This window comes from Hyaena hyaena, unplaced genomic scaffold (assembly GCF_003009895.1).
Source record: "Hyaena hyaena isolate Hyena2069 unplaced genomic scaffold, ASM300989v1 scaffold_497, whole genome shotgun sequence".
Taxonomy (NCBI): domain Eukaryota; kingdom Metazoa; phylum Chordata; class Mammalia; order Carnivora; family Hyaenidae; genus Hyaena; species Hyaena hyaena.
In genome coordinates this window covers 379,842-399,096 of record NW_024081130.1, presented here as the reverse complement: position 1 = coordinate 399,096, position 19,255 = coordinate 379,842, and the positions used below count along the sequence as shown (strand labels likewise).

The following is a 19,255-nucleotide window of genomic DNA, read 5'->3' as shown; positions in this document are numbered from 1 at the left end:
GGGGATGCAGGGATGTAGTTCACTCAGAATCTCTGCTTGGCTACCACAAAGACAAATGAACACACCGACTCAAAGCATTACAACCAACTGCTTTTTATTTGGACCTCCCTTTACAAGTTGTTGATTTTTCCAACTGCTCTTTCCACTCAGGTCCCTTGAATCCCATCTCCCTCAAATTCCCCCATGCCCAGGAAAAAAAAAATGTTAGTTTTTGCCAAGGTAGACTCAGCTTTCTCAGCAGGCCTGCCCTATGTTCTCAGGGCAAGTCTTCATCTACAGCAACAGAGGGAATCCTCATAAGAGCACACATTGACCAGAGGGAAGGCTGGATCTTTTCACAGGGCAGGATTGATTTTGAGGGTGGGGTAGGGTGTAAGGTGAACAGTGTATTACACGTTGGGAACAGTGTATTGGAGGTGGGAAAGGCTAACTGATGAGTGCTGGAATAGTACTCAGGAGTTGGAGCCCAATCTCTGGCCTGGTGAGTTCTCTCCAGGTCCTCAGAGGCGGGATGGGGTCCCTCCACCCACTACCACTGTCTCCCCGGTGATGTAGCTGGCGTCTTCAGAGCACAGGAAAGACACGATGCCTGCACACTCATCTGGCTTGCCTATCCTGAGGAATAGGAGAAACAAGGAAGAGAGTAAATATCAAACAGGCCAGACCCCCTGACCTGGCCCACAGGGAATGAATTTGCATAATCAAAAAGTATCAGATGACTTATTAGGACCAGTGTATAAGCTTCTTGTCAATCAAAAAGGGTTACTGTGAAGATAAGCTGTCATAATAAATACTGCATAAGTACCGCACACTGCAAAAACCACCACACATTATATTCAAATAATACAGAGACACTTTGTGTTTTGGAGAACCAGGATTCCAAAGTCATACTGACAAACCGGTGAGCAGCTATTTTATTTGTTTCACATGTGTGTATACTATTCAAGTGTCAGGTAGTCTGCGAGACAGTAAATTGTTTGTTTCAAATGATTCCATTTATATTGCTTCCATTCAGACAACTTTTTCAGGAAATCTGTTTTTGTCCCTTAAAGTCAGGTTCATTTTGTGAGAATGTGCTAATTCTCAGTGCTTGTATCAGTGACTGCATAGTCAGGGAACACCTTAACCTAGCCGTAGAATGCTCTAGAGGTGGGGGTAGAGTGAGTACCTCAAACCTAGAAGGCCTGGATTAGTGGTTCTCCATCATAGCTGCACACTGTAATCATCTAGGAGGTTTAACTTCCTCCCCACCCTGGCCTCTCAAGAAAAAAAAAAAAAAAAAAAAGCCTAGGTCCTATATTTGACCAATGAAAAAAGAATCTCTGGGAGTGGAGCCTGAGCACTTGTAGTTTCACAAGTGCCCAGCTGATTCTAACACCCATCCAAGATCAAGAAGCATGGATGCAGACATTCACGGGCCTTCAGGATGACAATGCCATGACGTGTTAGTGAGTTGTGAACTAGGTGTGCACCTCATGCCTGATATCAGAACAGCTCTGGGTGCACCTGAGGGGGTCTGGGATGTCTGGACCAGTGAAGAGTAGGCCTTGCTGGCATGTGTCCTTGAGGGGACAAGATGGAGAAGCTAAAGAGAACAGAGTTTCCAGAAGCCACAAGCTGGGGAGAGGCAGGGACGTTAGAGGAAAAGGAACCAGATAAAGGTGCCTGAACGGTTTGGCCAGCCCTGGGGGGACGAGGTTAAGTTTTCTTAGCAAGGGGAGTTTTGGGACTTGGTAAAGCTCTTCATTCCTCTTATTTGGATTGTAGGATCATCAACCTGAGCTCTGGAAACATGGCTTTTTATTCAAGAGAAATTAAAAAAGCAGAGTTTTGGTCTTGGTCTTGGTCCCTGGATGCTAGGCATGCCCAGAGATGGAGGTAACACCCAGGTGGAGAGAAGAGTCAGGGCTTCTCCCAGAACGGTGCTCTGCTGAAACCTGGACGCCTCTGTGTTTGGCTTTTGCAATGCAGGTGGACCCCTAGCACATGCCACCATGGTGACACAGTGTTCATGCACTTGGGAAGTCTGTGTTTGCCACAGAAGAGAGCATGCTCATGTTGTCTGTGGGACCAAAAGACAGCGAGCTGTGGGCTGTGCGAGGGACCAGACCTTTTGTCTTTGTTCTTCCTAACCCTCCCCTGTGACAGCCTTACCTTCTTATCTGCATGGTTTCTTTTATGCTCTCTTCCCTTTCCTTGTCCATCCACAACTGCAGGAAAAAGGGACATCTCTTTATGTGGCAGAAGAGCCGACAGAGCGACAGGGAGGGGAGAAAGTGCCACCCTCACATCAGCTGAGAGGAAGGCTGGAGAAAAGCCCCACGTACTTCCTAGCCCTCCTCAGTTCCAAGTCGTTCCCCTCCACCCTCCTCTCTTCCATTCTTGTCAGGTGCTAGTGAGGTTGTTGCTGGGTGTCCCTGGTTCTCATCCGCTTATGGAAAAACGAAACTGTGTGAGCAGAGTCTGAATTCCTGTCTCTACCTCACACCTCAAGAAAAGTGCATGTGGGGTCTGATCTGGACAGATGGCTGGTATTGGGGGGGGTGTCAAAAAGTGCAGGGATGGGGGCAGAAAGTGCTGGGCTTCCCCATTTAGGAAGATGCCCCTCAGGGTCCCCGGGGTCCTCACCATATGGCTGAAGTTAGTCTTGATGAGTCCCGGTGCCAGACAGTTCACCCTGATGTTCCTTTGGACCAGCTCTCTGGCCAGGTTCTTGGTGAGGCCTAGCAAGGCTGTTTTACTAACATTGTAGGGACCCAGGCCCTGGGGAAGGAGACGGTGCATTAGTGTCTTTTTTCCAGTTCATTCTTGGTTCTTATCGTAAGACAGAACCAAGGGCAGTAGATAATAGGGCATCTCCCATAAGGGAGGGTCCCCAGCTAGAAAACTCTTGTGGCTACACCTCCCCTAGGTTAGGATTTGTGGAGGTAAGGCATCTATTTTGTGGGAGGGGGCTTGGGGATGTGACTCCAAAAGGGGACACATGCTAATTAGGGTGACTGGGGGAGTGGACACATGCAGGATGTAGGGAGGGATGGGATTGGCAAAGAAGGGGATCTTACAGGAAACGGGATGTAGGCTCCTATGGAGGCCACAATCACCACGGAGCCGCCTCTGGAAAAAGAAGAGAATGACCCTCTTCCCAATGGGAACCCTGGCCCTTAGCCCATGTGAGGTCCATCACATCCACACTCCCTCTAACTGTCTTGTACCCTCGTTTCTCCATCTCTGGCACCACTGCCTTTGTCAGGAGGGCTGTGGCCTTCAAGTTAATGTCCAGAATCTGAAATGGAGAGAGAAGGAGAAAGAGCATGAGGGAAGAGCTGGAGAAGGCAGGGCGATGAGGACTTACTGTCTGTTGGGCCTGGTGCAGATCTCAGATGGTTTAATTGGGCCTTACAAGTGCAGAGGCCAAGGCCCAGGGAGAAGCACCTTCCACCAGCTAATTCAGCTAGAGAATGACACATTAGGTTCTGGTGAGAAGGAAAGGAACCTGGTTCATCTTGTTTCCTAACCCGCCAGGTATGATTTGGCTTCTATTAGCAGGGCTGCTTTGGATTTGGGCTGGATTTGCTGTGTTTCTTCCAACCAGGGAGAACTCGGAATTGCGTTGGCTTACTGGACCTACCCCAGAGCGGGCCATGCTGCTCAGAGAAAATGTGGCCTGACCTTGGGCACTTGGGATTGTTCCAGCATTTCCCTGGCTTCTGAGCTTAAGGAGTGAGATGCTTTTGGCCTTCCAGGATGGACTATCTGGCTGGATAAGCATTGGAAAGTGGGATCAGGAGGAGACACTTTTATAGGAGCCAGAGCACAGTCTACAGTCAAAACCCTGCATCTGTATTTTGAAACAAATGCATGACCCTCATTTACATTGTTCTAGGCACTCCTGGGATAGTCCCCTCCTATGCCCCCCATGCTGACTTCTTATTTTGAAAATTTTAATCTTACAGAAAAGTTGAAATAGAAATACAATGAATATCCAGAAGGTAGCCTTTACCTAGGTTTACCAATTGTTCACATTTTGCCCCATTTGTCCTATCTGTGTATCTGTATAGTTTCTTTCCCCCTGAACCACTGAAGATAAGTTACAGCCATCACAATGCTCTATCAGTAAAACCTTTAGCATTTTTTCCCAAATAAGGACGTTCTTACATACCACCATCCATTATCACACCAAGAAATTTAACATTGGTAGTAGTGACTTTACCTAATACGCTGTCCATAATAAAATTTCCCCAATTGTCTCCCCACATGTCCTTATTTAAAAAAAAAAAATCCAGAGTTTAATCAAGGATCAACCACTGAATTTATATTTGATGTGCTGTGACATTTTAAAAAATGCAAATTAAAAAGAAAAATTACTTGGTTTAAAACTGATTTTCATGTGGTCTTTATTCAGACTGCTCATGAAAGATGTTTCTCGACTTAAAAGAATATCAATCAGGAACTGACTCACTGAAGAGCATTTGGCACTTTGGTCTTTATGTCTGCGAAACCCTGATAAACAAACTATAATATTTTAGTATCCTTAAACTTCAGTGTTGAGAAATTGTTGATGACATCAGAGGAAAAAGCAAAACCATGGGCGATCATAAAAAATTTAGCATTTCCAAATCATGTGCGAATATTAACCTTAGTAAACAAAGACAAATATTTTAATTAAGGCTTTATAATTAAAAACTGTAGGTGTGTGAAATAGATCACAAATATAATTATACACGCTGACATTAAAACCATTATTCCACACTTGAATTTAGACATCTGGATCTCAGATTTTCTTGACATTGCAGTTAAGAAGAAAAGGGCACAGGTCTTTTTCAAAGATTGTAAGTTATAAAGCGGTAACTTAGGTCATTTCGTCAGAATGGATATTTCACTTAACTAGCAGCTATTAAAGTTTTCCGGCTAATGAGAAATCGTTCTTTTTCAGCTGCTGAAAAGGGGATGGGGTGTGGGTAAGTTTAGGGGTATTAGCTGGCATACAGTTGCCATCTCTCTGCTGGAAATAAACCAGGAAGAGCCTGGATAAGCATGTGGGGGGAGAGAGCTGGGGAATGAAGCACAAGACTAGCAAAGAGCAAATGGAAGCCCAAAACTGGGGAGAAGCAGAAATGAAAGAAGGGTAAGGATAGAGGAAGCCACCCCCCACTTGCCCTTTACCAGGTGCACTCCAGGTGTGTGCAAATCGCAAGGATTCCTCACATTTACACTGCACTTGACAAATGAGTTCTAAAAGCAGCCCGGGTTTGTTCTAGCTGTTTTCTGAGGCCTGTCCCCTGCTCCTTTAATCCCCTCACCTTGTCCCATATCTCCTCGGTGACGTCCATTATGTTTCCAAAGAAAGGGTTGACGGCGGCATTGGAGACCAGGATGTCAATGCCCCCATGGAGGTTCACAGCCTAGAAGGAAGAGTAAGGTCTGAATTAGGACTGCAGGTCAGTAAGGGAGGTGCATTTATCAATGCTGATGAAGAATTCCTTCTTAGGAACAAAATGATGTTAAAATGATGTCTCTCTTTCTTGAGACATTTCTCTCCCAAGCTACCCTAAGCTCTGCTGCTAAATGTTTCAGGTTGTCTCGTTTCTTTTGCAGTCTTTTCTTCCTGCCTCCACTTCTAGGGCTGTTGCTGATCTTTTACCCTTCACACTTTCCCTTTGGGGAGCTCCTCAATGCTCAGGACTTCTTCAGTCACACCTCAAAATCCATTTCTAGATGCTTCCCCGTTTCACACCCAGTCCCAGCTCCATTTCTCCAGTTTACTGTCCAGTTCTTCTTCTTCTTCTTTTTTTTTTTTTTTTACAAATAGTTTATTGTCAAGTTGGTTTCCATATAACACCCAGTGCTCATCCCCACAAGTGCCCTCCTCCATGCCCATCTCCCCTCCGCCCCCCACACCCATCAGTCCTCAGTTTGTTCTTAGCATTCAAGAATCTCTCATGGTTTGCCTCTCTCCCTCTCCCCCACTATTTACCCCTTCTTCTCCCCCATGGTCCTCCATTAAGTTCCTCCTAATCCTCCTATACGTGCAAACATATGGTATTTGTCCTTCTCTGCCTGTACTGTCCAGTTCTTCTTGACTGAGTTACCATTATCTCAAACTCAACCTGTCCACACCTACTTGAATGGAGAGACGGTTTTAAACAGACCAACAGAAAGTCACCCTGGGAGGGGCCTTTAGAGAGCCCAATTCCTCATGGTGAAGGCGATGGAACTGAAGTCTAGGGAAGTGAAGTTCTCAGTAATGACATAAGAGGGCTGGCCAGGAACAGGAGGCCGGCTCCCTGGGGCTTTGGGAGAGGCCAAGTGATCTGCTCAGGGCACCAAGCTAGTTAGTGGGGACAGATCTGGGGTCGGCCTCCCTTCTACCACAGAGATAGTTCATAAGCGTCCTCTGAAAGTGAGTTGGGGTCTCTATGAAACTGGCTACCCAGGAGGAGCCACGGTGGGGAAGGCACCAGCTTGGGCTTAAAGCAGTTTCACACTAGGTTATGATGTCTTTTTCTCTCCTCTCCTTTTTTTTTTTTTTTTTTTTTTTGGGCTTGGAGGCATGGAAGATTCAAGGCAGAAACTGAGATTTAAACAGGGAAAGCCAAGAAAGGCAACATCTCACCTCGCTAATAAATTGTAAGTAGGTGGCGAAGGAATGTGCCAGAGTAACGAGTGGCCAAACAGAATCCGCCAACAATACGTGACTCTGAAACCAGGGGAGGCACTTGCCCAGAACGGGCAATTCTGATGCCTTGGGTGAGCAGCACTAACTAAATGGGCCCTCAATCAACTTTGTGCTTCATGATTTGGCACACAGAGGGGTGTTATTAACAATGTGTACCATCTGCTAGCTCCCGTTTTAACTAATTATTCTTGCTAACTAGGTGCTAAGCTCAGTTGCTTCCACACTGCTGAAGGAATACTTGGGCTGTCAACATGTAAATTCAACAGAATTTAAAATCACCTGAGCTTTTAAAACCAGTGTTAATGCTGTCTGGTGCCCTGTAACTTTTGGTGTCCCAGCACAAAGCCCCAGCCACCTGCCTTGGCTCTGTGTAGGTCTCGCCTATGGACTTTGGATGAGCAAAGTGCAGACTAAGCTAGAAAGGGATGTTGGGGGTGGGGAGCCTAGCAGCTCGGGGAGGGGAGAAGTCTAGGTTTTGACCAAACAGACAGAGAATCGCTGAAGATTAATGAGAAAGGCACCATGACTACCCAGGTGTCTCATAAGCCTGCTCTAAATTGTGTGATCACTATACTAAAGTGCTTAGGAGCTGGGTGCTGTTTTCTGATAGATACATTTTTTGGAAAAAAAACAGAGAAGCAGCCGTTCTGGTTTCTGCTCCCCACCCCTTTGAGAAACTTCACAGTGCAGATTTGGAAGCTGCTGGACAGTAACCATCCTTAAGGGAGCAGCTTATCCCATTGCAGGATAACAATTATTAACAGGCAGATCCCATCTCAGATTGCTAATAAGTACCCTATCCTGCTGTTCTCCGCCCTGACACTGGCCATACAGAATTACCTGAGAATTGTTTTTGACTCATCCTGACTATTTCCCATTTCTTGACACTGGGTTAGGAAGAAAAAAAAAAAATCTTGGTTGGTTCCCACTAAATGTCTCTTGGGCATATCCTTTCTGGTCCCACTGCTGCTGCTGCTCTGGACCTGAACGACAGAAATAGCTTCCTTGCTAACATCCTTAGCTCAGAGTCTCTTCTACTCTGATATATCCTCTTACCAGTGCCAGACTATCCTTTTAAAATACAACCATTTTCATCTTGCTCAAAACCTCACGTGGCTTCTTATTTCCTCCAAGCACATCCAAGCTCCTTTGACAGGCTATGGAGGCCTTGTCCTTTGTCCTTCCACCAGCACTCCCGAGCCTGTGCTCTCTGCTGTGGATTCACAGGGCTCCCTCTCCCTTTCAGTCCCTCCTTGGCTGGCTGCTCATGTCGCAGGGTCATTTGGAACCCTGTCCCTACTCCGTCTGTCTGGTCTCGCCCCCTCCTCGAGGTCTAGCTCAAGTCCCCCTCTGAGCCCGGGCTGTACGACTGGTTCAGTGGACCTGGTCAGGGTGAGAGGCTGTTTCCCCGACAGGATTTAGGCATGAAGTTGCCATGCACATTTCATATGGCCAGTCAGCAATTGGCCCAGGATCCTAGATGGCTCCCTTCCCCCTCGGGATCAAGGTCCCAATTTCGGTCTCTGTCCAGCAGCCTATGCCAGGAAAGGTGACTCTCTTGGACACACATTTGGCTCTCTCCAGTGCTCTTTCGAGTATCTGCCAAATGGTTCCTTAAAAATGGAATGACTTTATACGGTCTATCATACCACGGTTTACATTGTTTAAGGTACCCTTCATCTAAGATCATCAAATTATTTCTTCCAGCATTCTAATCTGTTCACACAATTCTATACTATCCATCTAGGGTAGATTCTCCCTTCTCTAGGGAATAGAGCATGTGCCCTGAGCCTGAGGGAAGAGTGGCCTCGTTTGCCAGATATTCCTATTTTCTTGGGTAGCTGGGAGGCTGGTGCCAAGTACCAACTCTGACACTGGCTTAGACTCTTTCTTTTTCCTTTTTTTCCCCCCAAGTCTGTTTATTTATTTTGAGAGAAAGAGAGCACCTGTGAGCAAGAGAGGCAGAGAGGAAGGGAGAGTGAGAGAATCCTAAGCAGACTCTGTGTGCTGTCAGCCAGGAGCCAGAGGCATGATCTGAGATCATGAGCCTGAGATCATGATCTGAGCTGATACCAAGATCCTACGCTCAATCGGCTGAGCCACTCAGGGGCCCTTTAGAAACTTTCTTTGAGACTAAAGTCCCAACTGTGCACCAAAGGGCTGACCTGATGCTAATGGAGAAATGCCTGGTGGTCTACAGTCAGCTTGGCAGGTGACTTACAGCTCTTCCTAACTGGCTGTGGGACCTTGGGATGTCGGAGCACGAAGTTCTGAATGTTCCAAACAGGGAGAATAGTCCTTGCCTTGCTTGGGTTGTTGTCAGATAACCCATGAAGGCTCTGAGCAAAGTGAATGGCACACAGCAGGTGGCTGAAACATGGTGAGGGTTCCTCCTAGAGGAGGCACTTGAATCTATAAACTAAAGAACGGTGGATCGATTATTAGCCCATGGGTGGAAACATCTATTTTGTGATTGTATACACCCTTCTCATCTGCCCAATTAGATTGGAAACTACTGGAGAACCAGGACCAGCTTGTTTTCTGGGGACCAAAGGGATGATGCAGGATTGAAGCATTAGAGTGGTTTTTGATTCTCTGACTGGGATGGGATGATTCTCAGAGATGCAATAGAAAGGCACACAAAAATGTGCTGGTGGATTGGTGCTTAATGCATGGTTATGTTTTAGTCAATAATGTGGGCCTGGATCACGCCACTGTTGTGTAGGAAGGCAGGGAAGGATTAGACTGGCTCCTTTCTGTCACCTCCTGGCTCTGTGCCCATACCCTTGCCACTCACCATGGCCACCAGCTGCTCCCGGTCCTTGGCCTTTCCCACGTGGCACACGGTGCCCACCACGCTCAGCCCCTCCGCTTGCAGCGCCGCCACTGCGCGGTCCACGTTCTGCTGCTTCCGGCTGCTGACCACCACGTGGGCCCCGTCCTGGGCCAGGCGTCGGGCGATGGCGAAGCCGATCCTACCGGCAGAGAGTAATGGCGGTCAATGCCAGTGGTGGGGGAATGGTTGAGAGATGAGCTCTGGAGTCAGAATGCCTGGGTTTGAATTCCAGCTCTCCATCTGTATGACCTGCTGTCTACCTTATATGTAAGAAGGCTAACCACACAACCATTACCATACAGATGGACCTGCTTCACATGTTTTTTAGCACTCATTTATTTTTCCTATGGTTTGGTGATCAGGCTATGTTCCTAGGAACTGACACGACCTTCCACAGGCACCCCCACAGGATGTCCCCATACCCTGTAAAGACTGAAAGGTTAGAAATGAGCTAGGGGTGTAGTAACAGCCACTTCCATGATTGGAGGGTCTCATTAGATCTCCCCTGGCCTCCAGATACCTTCCTTACTAGTCTGGATCATCTCAAAATTCTGTCGTTAATTATGTTTTGGGGTGTATGTGAAAGGATGGGTCTCTAAAAAACGTAAATTTTTTATAATACTCCTCTGGGAGTAAGGGTTACACGTTTTGCAGTTGTAGGCTATTAGCATTTCGCATACATCGCATTTTGGATTTGCTGGCATCTAGCAAAGTCCTGTGGGGATGAGAAACAGGGATAGACAAGAGTGGTGGGTGAGAAACAGGTTGGGAAAGGGCAAAATGTACTGAGCTAAACAAAAACCTGAACACACGGGTCTTTGTCCCGTTCAGGTAACGGGCACCAAACGGGGAGTCTGGAACATTTCCATAGGCGATGGAGGCGGAGGGACACGATTTTTGAAATCTGCACTATCTAGGATTTCTGGTGTTTGGTCTTCCCGGACTCTAGGTGGGGCCGTTTGATTGGGGCAGCCCGGAGTGACTGAGAGCCTGGATTTATGGAGGCAGTACTGAGGTGGCGCAGTCGAGCCAGAGGCAGCAATGGCAGGAGACTGGCAGGAGTGGAGGCAAGGCAAGAGGATTCGGTGAGGCTGCAAGGCCGACCACGTGGTTTTCTTTTGGGGCAGACTTTTCTCGGGAGTGAGGCCCGAGGACTCGAGCCGGAAAGCAAAGGTCAAGAGTACAGTACTTGTTTCCAGATAGCGGTGGGGGGAGATCTCAGAGACTCCGGCCCGGGCACTCACCCGTCGGTGGAGGCCGTTACTAGGGCCACCTTATTGGCGAGCGGGTCCCGGCGTGCCATCCCTGAGCTGGCCATCCGCACAGACTTCCACGCCCGCGTGCAGCAGTTCAGCAGCAGCACGGCCTTCTGCATGGCTGCCCGGACCTTGCAGGGCTCCGCGCCGCCCAGTATAGGTGACCCTTAGTGGGCCGCCTCCCGGCCCCGCTCCCCGCCCCGCTCCCCGCCCCCCTCTCCGCCCCGTTCCCCGCCCCCCTCTCCGCCCCGTTCGTCTCCTTGCTCCCCGCCTGGCCCTCCTCCCCCCAGCCCTGGGGCTGGACCGCAAGTCTTGCACCACACGGGCTCCTCACACCAGGAGCCGGCTGTGGCCGCTGGCGCCCCCTGCTGGCGCACGGCCGTCCTCGGCGGAAGTAGAACAGTGCTGTCTGCCAGGGCTGTCAGGGTTTCCTCTAGGGCCGGCTCTTTTGCGGGAACCCACAGACTTACCCGCCCTTGGCAAAGCCCCTCCCCCCCAATCTGCTTGACCCTCTTATTTGTCGGGGTGATGGGGAGAGCTTTGAGTTGATTGCTTTTCCCTCCCAGAACTTCAAGATGGACCTCCTACTCCAAGAAAGTCTGGGTCTACGTATGTGATAACTCAGAAGAGGGCAAATGCTTTGAAATTGCCCATGGAAGTGAAGCCTGTGGTCCTCGCAGAGTCACCAGGTGAGGGTCTCCGATGAGGGTAGAAGAGCCTGGGAGACAGATGTGATGGGGAGGAGTAGCTAGGTCTGGCACTACACACTGGCTCAGGATCTCCTCCATCTTCACAATCCTGGAGGGCGGACTCTGATCCACTATGGTAACCAGCAGGCAGGGAAGAAGATTCTGACTGGACAGGACTTCTCATACCCTCTACCCCAAGAGGACCGTCCCACTGTACAGGGCCTAAGTGGTAGCAAGAAGTGAGAAGATCTCCCAGCCAGTGGTGGAAATACAAACTCAGGAGTACTCAGTTCTCCGTAATCACCATGTCCCCAGGTCTTAGCCTCCATCCTAGTTCAATAAATATTTATCGAATGTAAAAGCACTTTATAAACTAGAAACTACTAAACACATAGTAATTTTTGCCACCGTAGAGTAAGTATTACTGTTGCTACAGGCCAGGCTCTTTATCTGTAAACAGAAGATGCTGGAGGAGATGATGAATAAAATCCTCTCTAGCTATAAATTCTGCGTCCAAGACTTCACTGTACACTTCTGCCGAGCAGGCTGAAATGATCTCCCTTCTGGGTGTCTGGGAGAATTAATAAATCTGTATGGCTTGTGGGATACTGTAGAAAGGCCCCAACAGACCCAAGTGTTAGTATCTGCATTGGTTTAACCCAGTGGCCTCCAAAATGGCCAGGCTGAGAAGCGGTGCTGATCTGTGGCAAAGTTTTCACTCGTTCAAGGTAAACTGAGACGAGTAAAGACAATGTAGTGAGTTTCATAAAGCTAATTTAATTTAATAGTTCTTTATTTTACTCCTTTTTGGGGTGTGTGTGTGGCAGTCTTTTTGTTAAGAAAAGTTGATGAAAGCAGATGGCTAAGTTGAAAAAAATATAGTTAGCTGGTAAAATCACCAGTTTGGCAACTCTGTGTCAGTCTTTACAATTCGCAGAGAGAGAATCCTGGTCTGTGAAATGCTGGGGAGCGCTGTTTAATAGAATTCATGCTTGCTAGAGATTCGCATCGTATATGTGTAGTTCTGCAAAGAAGCTAAAAACGGATTTCAGCATTCAGAAGGGGATGTATGGGTAGTGAGTGATCTATCAGGCACGCACTGGATTTATAGTATATTCCTCAACCAAGAAGCTACAGCTGCAGTACTCAGCTTTGGTACTCAGCATATCCTGATGAGATAAGAGAGCTTACGTCTAATTTTCCCCGCATCCGGGGAAAACTGACTCTCCGACTGGTGCCCCTCAGTCTGAACCTCATGAATTATTGACAACAGAGGCTGGATAGCATGACACTCCTCTTCCTCCTCCCCTGTTCAGAGCTAATGCACTGTGGGAACCCTTCCCAGTGCTCTCCACCGGTGGGCCTGTGTGTGGGGGGGCTATATAGGAAGATTGGAGCAGGGGTTCTCAGGGCTTGGGGTTCTCAGGGCTTTGGGTTCAAAGGGATAGGCCTTCAGGGCATATCTGATCTCTCTCCACCTCCTGCTCATTGGTGGGCAGTCAGATGCAGGGGCTGAGGTTGGGGAGAAGATGAGGGAGACCATACCTCAAAGAGCAAAGGGTCCTGAAAGGGGATAATTCTGGCCTGGCAACTTGGTGAACATCACATGACCCCTCCTTGTCTGGGCAGGGTTGATATATGGCCTCTGGCACCATTTCTTTTGGAAGAGCACAGGGAGATTAGGGAGAGGATCTGTGAACAGAAAAGGGTAGAGGGAAGGTAAGGAGTGTGGGAGTCTCCAGCTGCTACTCTTCATCAAGTTGATTTGTTGGAGATGGGGGCAGGAAATCTTTGGGGGAAAAACATGCGTGTGTAGGAGTCTCTTTGAATGGGGAGCATTAATAGGCAATGGGATTGCTTTTGTATGTATGGAGGTGGTACTGATGAGGGAGCAAAAGGCAAGCTGAGGGCAAAGTGAGGCCCCATCCCCAGTGGGATTTGTGTGCTATTCCTCAGGCACCTCTGGCTGCCCAAGAACAAAGGAAAGGAGAAAACAAATGGTTAACTGATAAGAGATCACAGTCATACAGGACAGGAATCTCCATCAGTTTACAAATACCTTAGTAAATTACAAGAAAAAAGTGATTTTATCAATAGCCTAATCTCCAGGACCTATTGATGGGGTTTTGGGGTAATGATGGCCAAGAAAAAATTCTTGAAGACGTCGCTGGTACAAAAAAGGTGAGTTTATTAAAGCATGGGGACAGGACCTGCGGGCAGAAACAGCTGCATTGGGGTTGTGAAGAATGACTGGTTATATACAATAGACTTGGGGGAGGTAGAGTCAAAAGGGACCGTCTCCAAAGAGCTTTTCATATGCTGAAGACTCACAGATTAATGGAGGTCTAGCTGTAGTCAAGCTAAGGTTGTTTTTCCCTCTAGCAGAGCATTAACATTAAGACAGTAGGGAGTTCCTGGACTTTAGGCTATTGATAAGATTGCCCCCCCCTTTTTAAATAATTGTCCTAAGATATTTGTAAACTGATAGAGACTCCTAGTTTAATCATCTGTTTTCTGTCCTTTCCTTCGTTCTTGGGCAGCCAGGAGTGCCTGAGGAATTGTCACGTGTATCCCATCTGGAGGGGTGTGTGTGTGGGGGGGGGTCGGAATGCTAGCTTGTACTTTGCCTTCAGCCTGCCTTATGCTCCCTCATCAATATAGACTCAGCTTCCTGGAGCCCCAGTAGTGATGTGGGGAACAAAGGCAAAAGGAAATGGCAGAATAAAACTAAATTTCCTTACAGCCTGCAGCCCATTGACAAACACTTGAGGCAAATACAGAGTAATGTCTTGTTAGAGGGAAAACAATCTTAGCTTGACAATAGCTAGGCCTCTAGTATTTCAGGAGTCTTCTTTAGCATTTGAAAGGCCTTCTAGAGGCCTCACTTTTGCCTTTACCACCCCCAACTCCATAGTATATAGCCAGTCACTCTTCACAACCCCAGTGTGGCTCTTTCTGCGCTTGGGTCCTGTCCCCCTTGCTTTAATAAATCACCTTTTTGGTACCAAAGGTACGAAAAGAATTCTTTCTTGGTCAGCTGCTCCAAGCCTCCCATCACTCTAAAACTCCCTCAGTACCATGTGTAGATCCTGAGGAAGTGCCCTCATTATTGAGGAGTATACTCTGATCTTCCTCAAGGGCTGACATTCACCTGAGATGGAATTTTTTTGGGATACATTTTTTAACGTTTATTTATTTTTGAGAGAGAGAAAGACAGAATAGACAGAGTGCAAGTAGGGGAGAGGCGGGGTGAGGGAGAGACACAGAATCCAAAGCAGGCTCCAGACTCTGAGCTGTCAGCAGAGAGCCCGATGCAGAGCTGGAACTCTTGAACTGTGAGATCATGACCTGAGCTGAACTTGGATGCTTAACAGACTAAGCCACCCAGGTGCCCCCACCTGGGGTGGAATTTAAATCTTGCATTTTGCAACAATCATCTTTGATTGGTCATTGACACAGTCAGAACTGGGCAGCAGGGGAGGGCTGTGGGATAACAACAACCTTTACTGAATACTTAGTAAGCGTGGCAAGTGTTTGGTGCTTTTTATACACTTTATCGACCATTTCTGATCTGGTAAGGTAGGCATTTTTATCTCCATATGTGAAGTCAGTGAGTCATGACAAGCCGACCCACTGTGTATGTTGAATAGCTATGCTTCGTTTTTCTGACTTGGTTGGGGAATGACAGATTTCATAGAAATTAATTTCCTCTGTGTTGGCATTTTACTTTCAGCACCAGTGCACTGTTGTTTTAATCATTAAATATCTAGTCTTTAAATTATAAAAATAACACATGTTCATGATTTTAAAAAGAGACAGAGGTTTTAGAGTGGAAAGTAAACAAGTAACTTCTCTGTGCTTCTTTTGCCTGCTCCCCAGATAGCTCTTGGTCTTGTGTATCTTTCCAGAAGTTTCTATCCATTTACATGCATTTTTTCCCCTAAAAATGTTTCCCGTGAATGGAATAACAGTATACATGATTTCCTTCAAATTACTTGCTTCTTTCCTTTCTCCCTTTTTCTACCTTCTTTCTTTCATTTCTTAAAATACATTCTTAGAAAATGTTCTGAGTGGTATACAATAGATCTACTTTATTCTCGCTCTCCCTTTTAAAAATAGCTGTACAGTATTCCATTATGTGGATATTCCATAATTTATTTAGCCAGTCTCCTACTGATGAACATTTAAGTCACTTTCAGTCGTTTGCTGTTTCAAATAATACAACCTCGGGTGCCTATATTTTTTGTGTTTGGTGCAAAATGCATTTGTACCTTGGGTCAAATGTTTTAAATTGATGGCCAAGGTCAAATTACCTTAAAAATGATTTGACCAGATCTGATGGGTTTGTTTTTCAAGTGAGTTTACCTGGTGTCTTACCTCCTTGTATATAGTACATAGAATGGTTTAAACCTTGGTTGATGGCATAAACTCATTAATAATGGCAACAGACCCTGGCCTCAGTGGCTGGGAGCCCATAGAGATTGGTGGGTTCCGCTATAATAGGAAAAGGTAGAATTCAGTAGGCAGAGAGGGAAAGATTAGGACCTGAGGTCCCTGGGTAGGGAAAAACACATACTTTGGAACAATGCTGGGAGTGTCTGAACAGCAAACCCCCTCAGGCTTATGGTTCCTCTTAAGAATATAGCAGACCCCACCTAATCAGGTTCCCTTTAGGGATTGACAAAAGACTTGATTAAAGTGATTAAAACTAAGTAGACTGGAAAACCTGTGACCCACTGGGAAGGGTATGGCCAAAGACCACCCCTCATACAATGGAGTTGAGCCAATCAGGAATGGACAACCCAGCACCTAGAGTTATCCAGCCAGTAAGGGTAGAACCTGAGAGGGAATAAGGGGGAAGGGGAGGGGGGAGGGGCCCATCAGAACCTTATAAAACAAAGACCTTTGCCTATTGTCAGCTGGTATTCACTTTCGAATGTCCTTTCTCGGTAAAGACATCTTTCCTACTATTCCTCCTTGCTAATCTTTTCCTTTGATAAACTTTAGCCTACTGCTCATTTTGTGTCCACCTCTTCATTTTTTGAAGCAGTGAGATGATGAATCCTGGGTATTGAGGTAAAAAAAAAACAAACCCGTAACACTGCTGACTTGTAACTTGCAGACCTGAGGCACACTCGGTTCCACCCGTGTTTTCCACTGAAGATATCAGCCATTGTTGCCAGATCTTGGGATTTTTTTAAACAGAAGGTAGAAATCTGGGTTTACTATGAATTGTTTGATTTTTGAAAGTTGGGGGCGCCTGGGTGGCTCAGTCAGTTAAAAGTCCAACTTCAGCTCAGGTCATGATCTCGCAGTTTGTGAGTTTGAGCCCCTCATCTGGCTCTGCCGGCAGCTAAGAGCCTGGAGCGTGTTTTAGGTTCTGTGTCTCCTCTCTCTGCCCGTCCCCACCTCATGTTCTGTCTCTCTGTCTCAAGAATAAACACTAAAAAAAAAAAAAATTGAAAAAAAAAATGTGGCAACTAATTTACCTTTTTCTTTTTTAAAGGTAAAACAAAAAACAAGCCCCCAAACTAAAGCCATGAATGTGTCTGTCGGTGCCAGAGACTGACTTGGTCTGTGCCTATTTATTTATTTATTTTTAATTTTTTATTTATTTCTGAGAGAGAGAGACAGCGTGAACAGGGGAGGGTCAGAGAGAGAGGGAGACACAGAATCTGAAACAGGGTGTCTGAGCTGGCTGTCAGCACAGAGCACGACGCGGGGCTCAAACTCACGAACCGCCCAGGCGCCCCGGACTGTGCCTATTTAAATGCAATGTCTTGGGCCATCTGATTTGCTTGATAGAGCCTGTGACTCTTGATCTCACAGTTGTAAGTTCAAGCCCCATGTTGGATGTAGAACTTACATTAAAGAAAAAAACCCAAAAAGTATAAATGCAATGGCTTATTAATTTTGTGAGATATTGACTTAATCTAGAATCTCATAACTCTATTGTATAGCTTATTCAACTTCTGGTTTTTCAGTTTTTGTCCCCGATTGCTCTGTATTTAGGCAGTTGTTCATGAATACCATTTCGTTTCATGCATGCAGTCTCTGTACAGGTCCTTTTCAGAGACTCTGCAGCAGTGGGCAAAAGGTTCTTATAAGGCAGGCATTGTTTTTTTTTTTTTTTTCCCCTCAAGCCTAGGATTGCTTTCTGCTGCTGTGTTTGGTAACGGGTGGTGGCGATGGTTGAGGGTGTTCCGTAGTCTATTTGCAAGTAGCAGTTGGCTTCATCCTGGGCTTCAGGGCTCTCTGCTGCTGGTGACTTCTGGGAACTCCAGGATTATAGCTTTCTTGTGGTTTCCATGTAGATGCTAAGGTGCTGGCATGGCGACAGGGACAAGATGGGGAAGGCCACACTTCCCCAGCTGCCTTATCCTTCATTTCTCATGATTCCATTGCACCAAGGAATTCACTGAGGACTTGTGGGTAGTGCGGATTACAATATAAAGAAAGGGACAGGTCCCGCAAAAGGGATGTATAATAGAATTTCCTCTTGGGTCCCTTATGGACACGATCAGATTCCTAGCCCTGTTTTGAAATTGTGGTTTCCTCCTCTTCTCCCACAGGGACAGTCCCCGTGGAGAAGTGGAGGTGCAGAAAACAGTTCAGATCCTCTTTGTAGAAAGCACTCGTGCTGGCTGCTGGGAGCTTGATTAGCTGTCAGCCTTCAGCTGACAGTTAACTCCTTCTCAGGCTGGTCCCAGCCATTTCTGGGAACCAGAAAATGACCTTCCCATTTCTGCCTAACACGAGGCTCCTCTAACAGGCCATCTTTGCCTTAGAGCTTCCTTTTGGCTGGCAACGTTGTCAGATCTGCATGCGGTCTAACAGCTCCTCCTCTTCCTCAATCCTGCCTCCTCCCTTCTCCTTTCACAGGTATTACTCCAACTCAACCCTTATGACTCTTGACTCCAACCAGGCGTTTGCTTTGCTGAGGACTCACTGGCAGTCTCTTTTGTTACCAAAACCTAAGTTTGGCTGCTTGGCATTTGAAAGCCAATATTCTAGAGATGAGTGTTGGTTGGAAAGGAAAGGTTGCTTTATTTAGGAAGGGGGTAACCTGGGGAGATGGCCTACTAATGTCCAAAGACCATCTCCAAACAGGGTTTTTTGTTTTTTTGTTTTTTAAAGGGGGAAGCTCTGGGAAGTGATGAGGGTCTACATGCAGGGGAAGCAACAGTAAACAGTACACCAGTTAATTTTTCTTGATACGATCTTAAGCAGACTGGCTAGCATCAGGGAAGACTAATTTCTAGTGTGGTCAAGCTTGACCTTCTTAGAACATCTGGTTCCTTATTTCCCTAGAGTCAGTGTTCGGTTGGAATCTCCAAGAAGCTATAATTAGCCAAGCTATAAACAAGAGGGCACAGGTCAATGAGTTAAAGGTAGATAGCGTGTAGGGCTGCTGGAAGCACACATTCACATGTCTTCAGAATCTTTCCAGTGCAACCACAGGAGTTCTTCTCCCAGAGGATCTGTCTTTGCCCTAGAACCAGAGCATCAGGGCACTCTGAAGCTAGTCTCCTGAAGCTATTAATTCCTGCCAGTTTGACTTATTTGATGGAGGGGGGCAGTAGTAGAAACTTGCAGGGTGGGCTTTGGCTGTTTCAAGTCAGCACAAATAGTGCACGTCCTATTCTGGAGCTCCCTGTTTTCTTTTTTTTTTTTTAATTTTTTTTTTTTAATGTTTTATTTATTTCTAGGAGAGAGAGAGAGAGACAGTGTGAGCAGGGGAGGGTCAGAGAGAGGGAGACACAGACTCTGAAACGGGCTCCAGGCTCTGAGCTGGCAG

The 19,255-nt window shown here is 46.7% G+C and overlaps 1 protein-coding gene and 1 long non-coding RNA gene across 2 annotated transcripts in view; one reads left to right on the top strand and one right to left on the bottom strand.

Moving 5' to 3' along the window:
• Positions 1-77: 77 nt before the first annotated feature.
• Positions 78-10,942, bottom strand: LOC120247028 (dehydrogenase/reductase SDR family member 4). The gene is made up of 8 exons (XM_039254734.1): positions 10,757-10,942; positions 9,474-9,651; positions 5,301-5,402; positions 3,213-3,283; positions 3,063-3,114; positions 2,629-2,763; positions 2,155-2,210; positions 78-615 (listed from the first exon to the last, which is right to left on the bottom strand). Exons 1-8 carry the CDS (start codon positions 10,885-10,887, stop codon positions 501-503), a joined length of 840 nt encoding a protein of 279 aa, XP_039110665.1. The 5' UTR covers positions 10,888-10,942; the 3' UTR covers positions 78-500.
• Positions 10,550-19,255, top strand: part of LOC120247029 — a 154,506-nt gene continuing 145,800 nt past the window's right edge. Inside the window, exons 1-2 of the long non-coding RNA XR_005532205.1 lie at positions 10,550-10,597; positions 11,335-11,457. This is a non-coding gene — a long non-coding RNA (uncharacterized LOC120247029). The remainder of the gene's footprint in view (positions 10,598-11,334; positions 11,458-19,255) is intronic.

Coding starts and splice junctions, on each gene's coding strand:
- LOC120247028 (XM_039254734.1), bottom strand. CDS start 10,887: ATGCAGAAGGCCGTGCTGCTGCTGAACTGCTGCACGCGGGCGTGGAAG. Junction 3,115..3,212: donor CCAGAGATGGAGAAACGAGG/GTACAAGACAGT, acceptor TTCTTTTTCCAG/AGGCGGCTCCGTGGTGATTG. Junction 2,764..3,062: donor GAGCCTACATCCCGTTTCCT/GTAAGATCCCCT, acceptor CTCCTTCCCCAG/GGCCTGGGTCCCTACAATGT.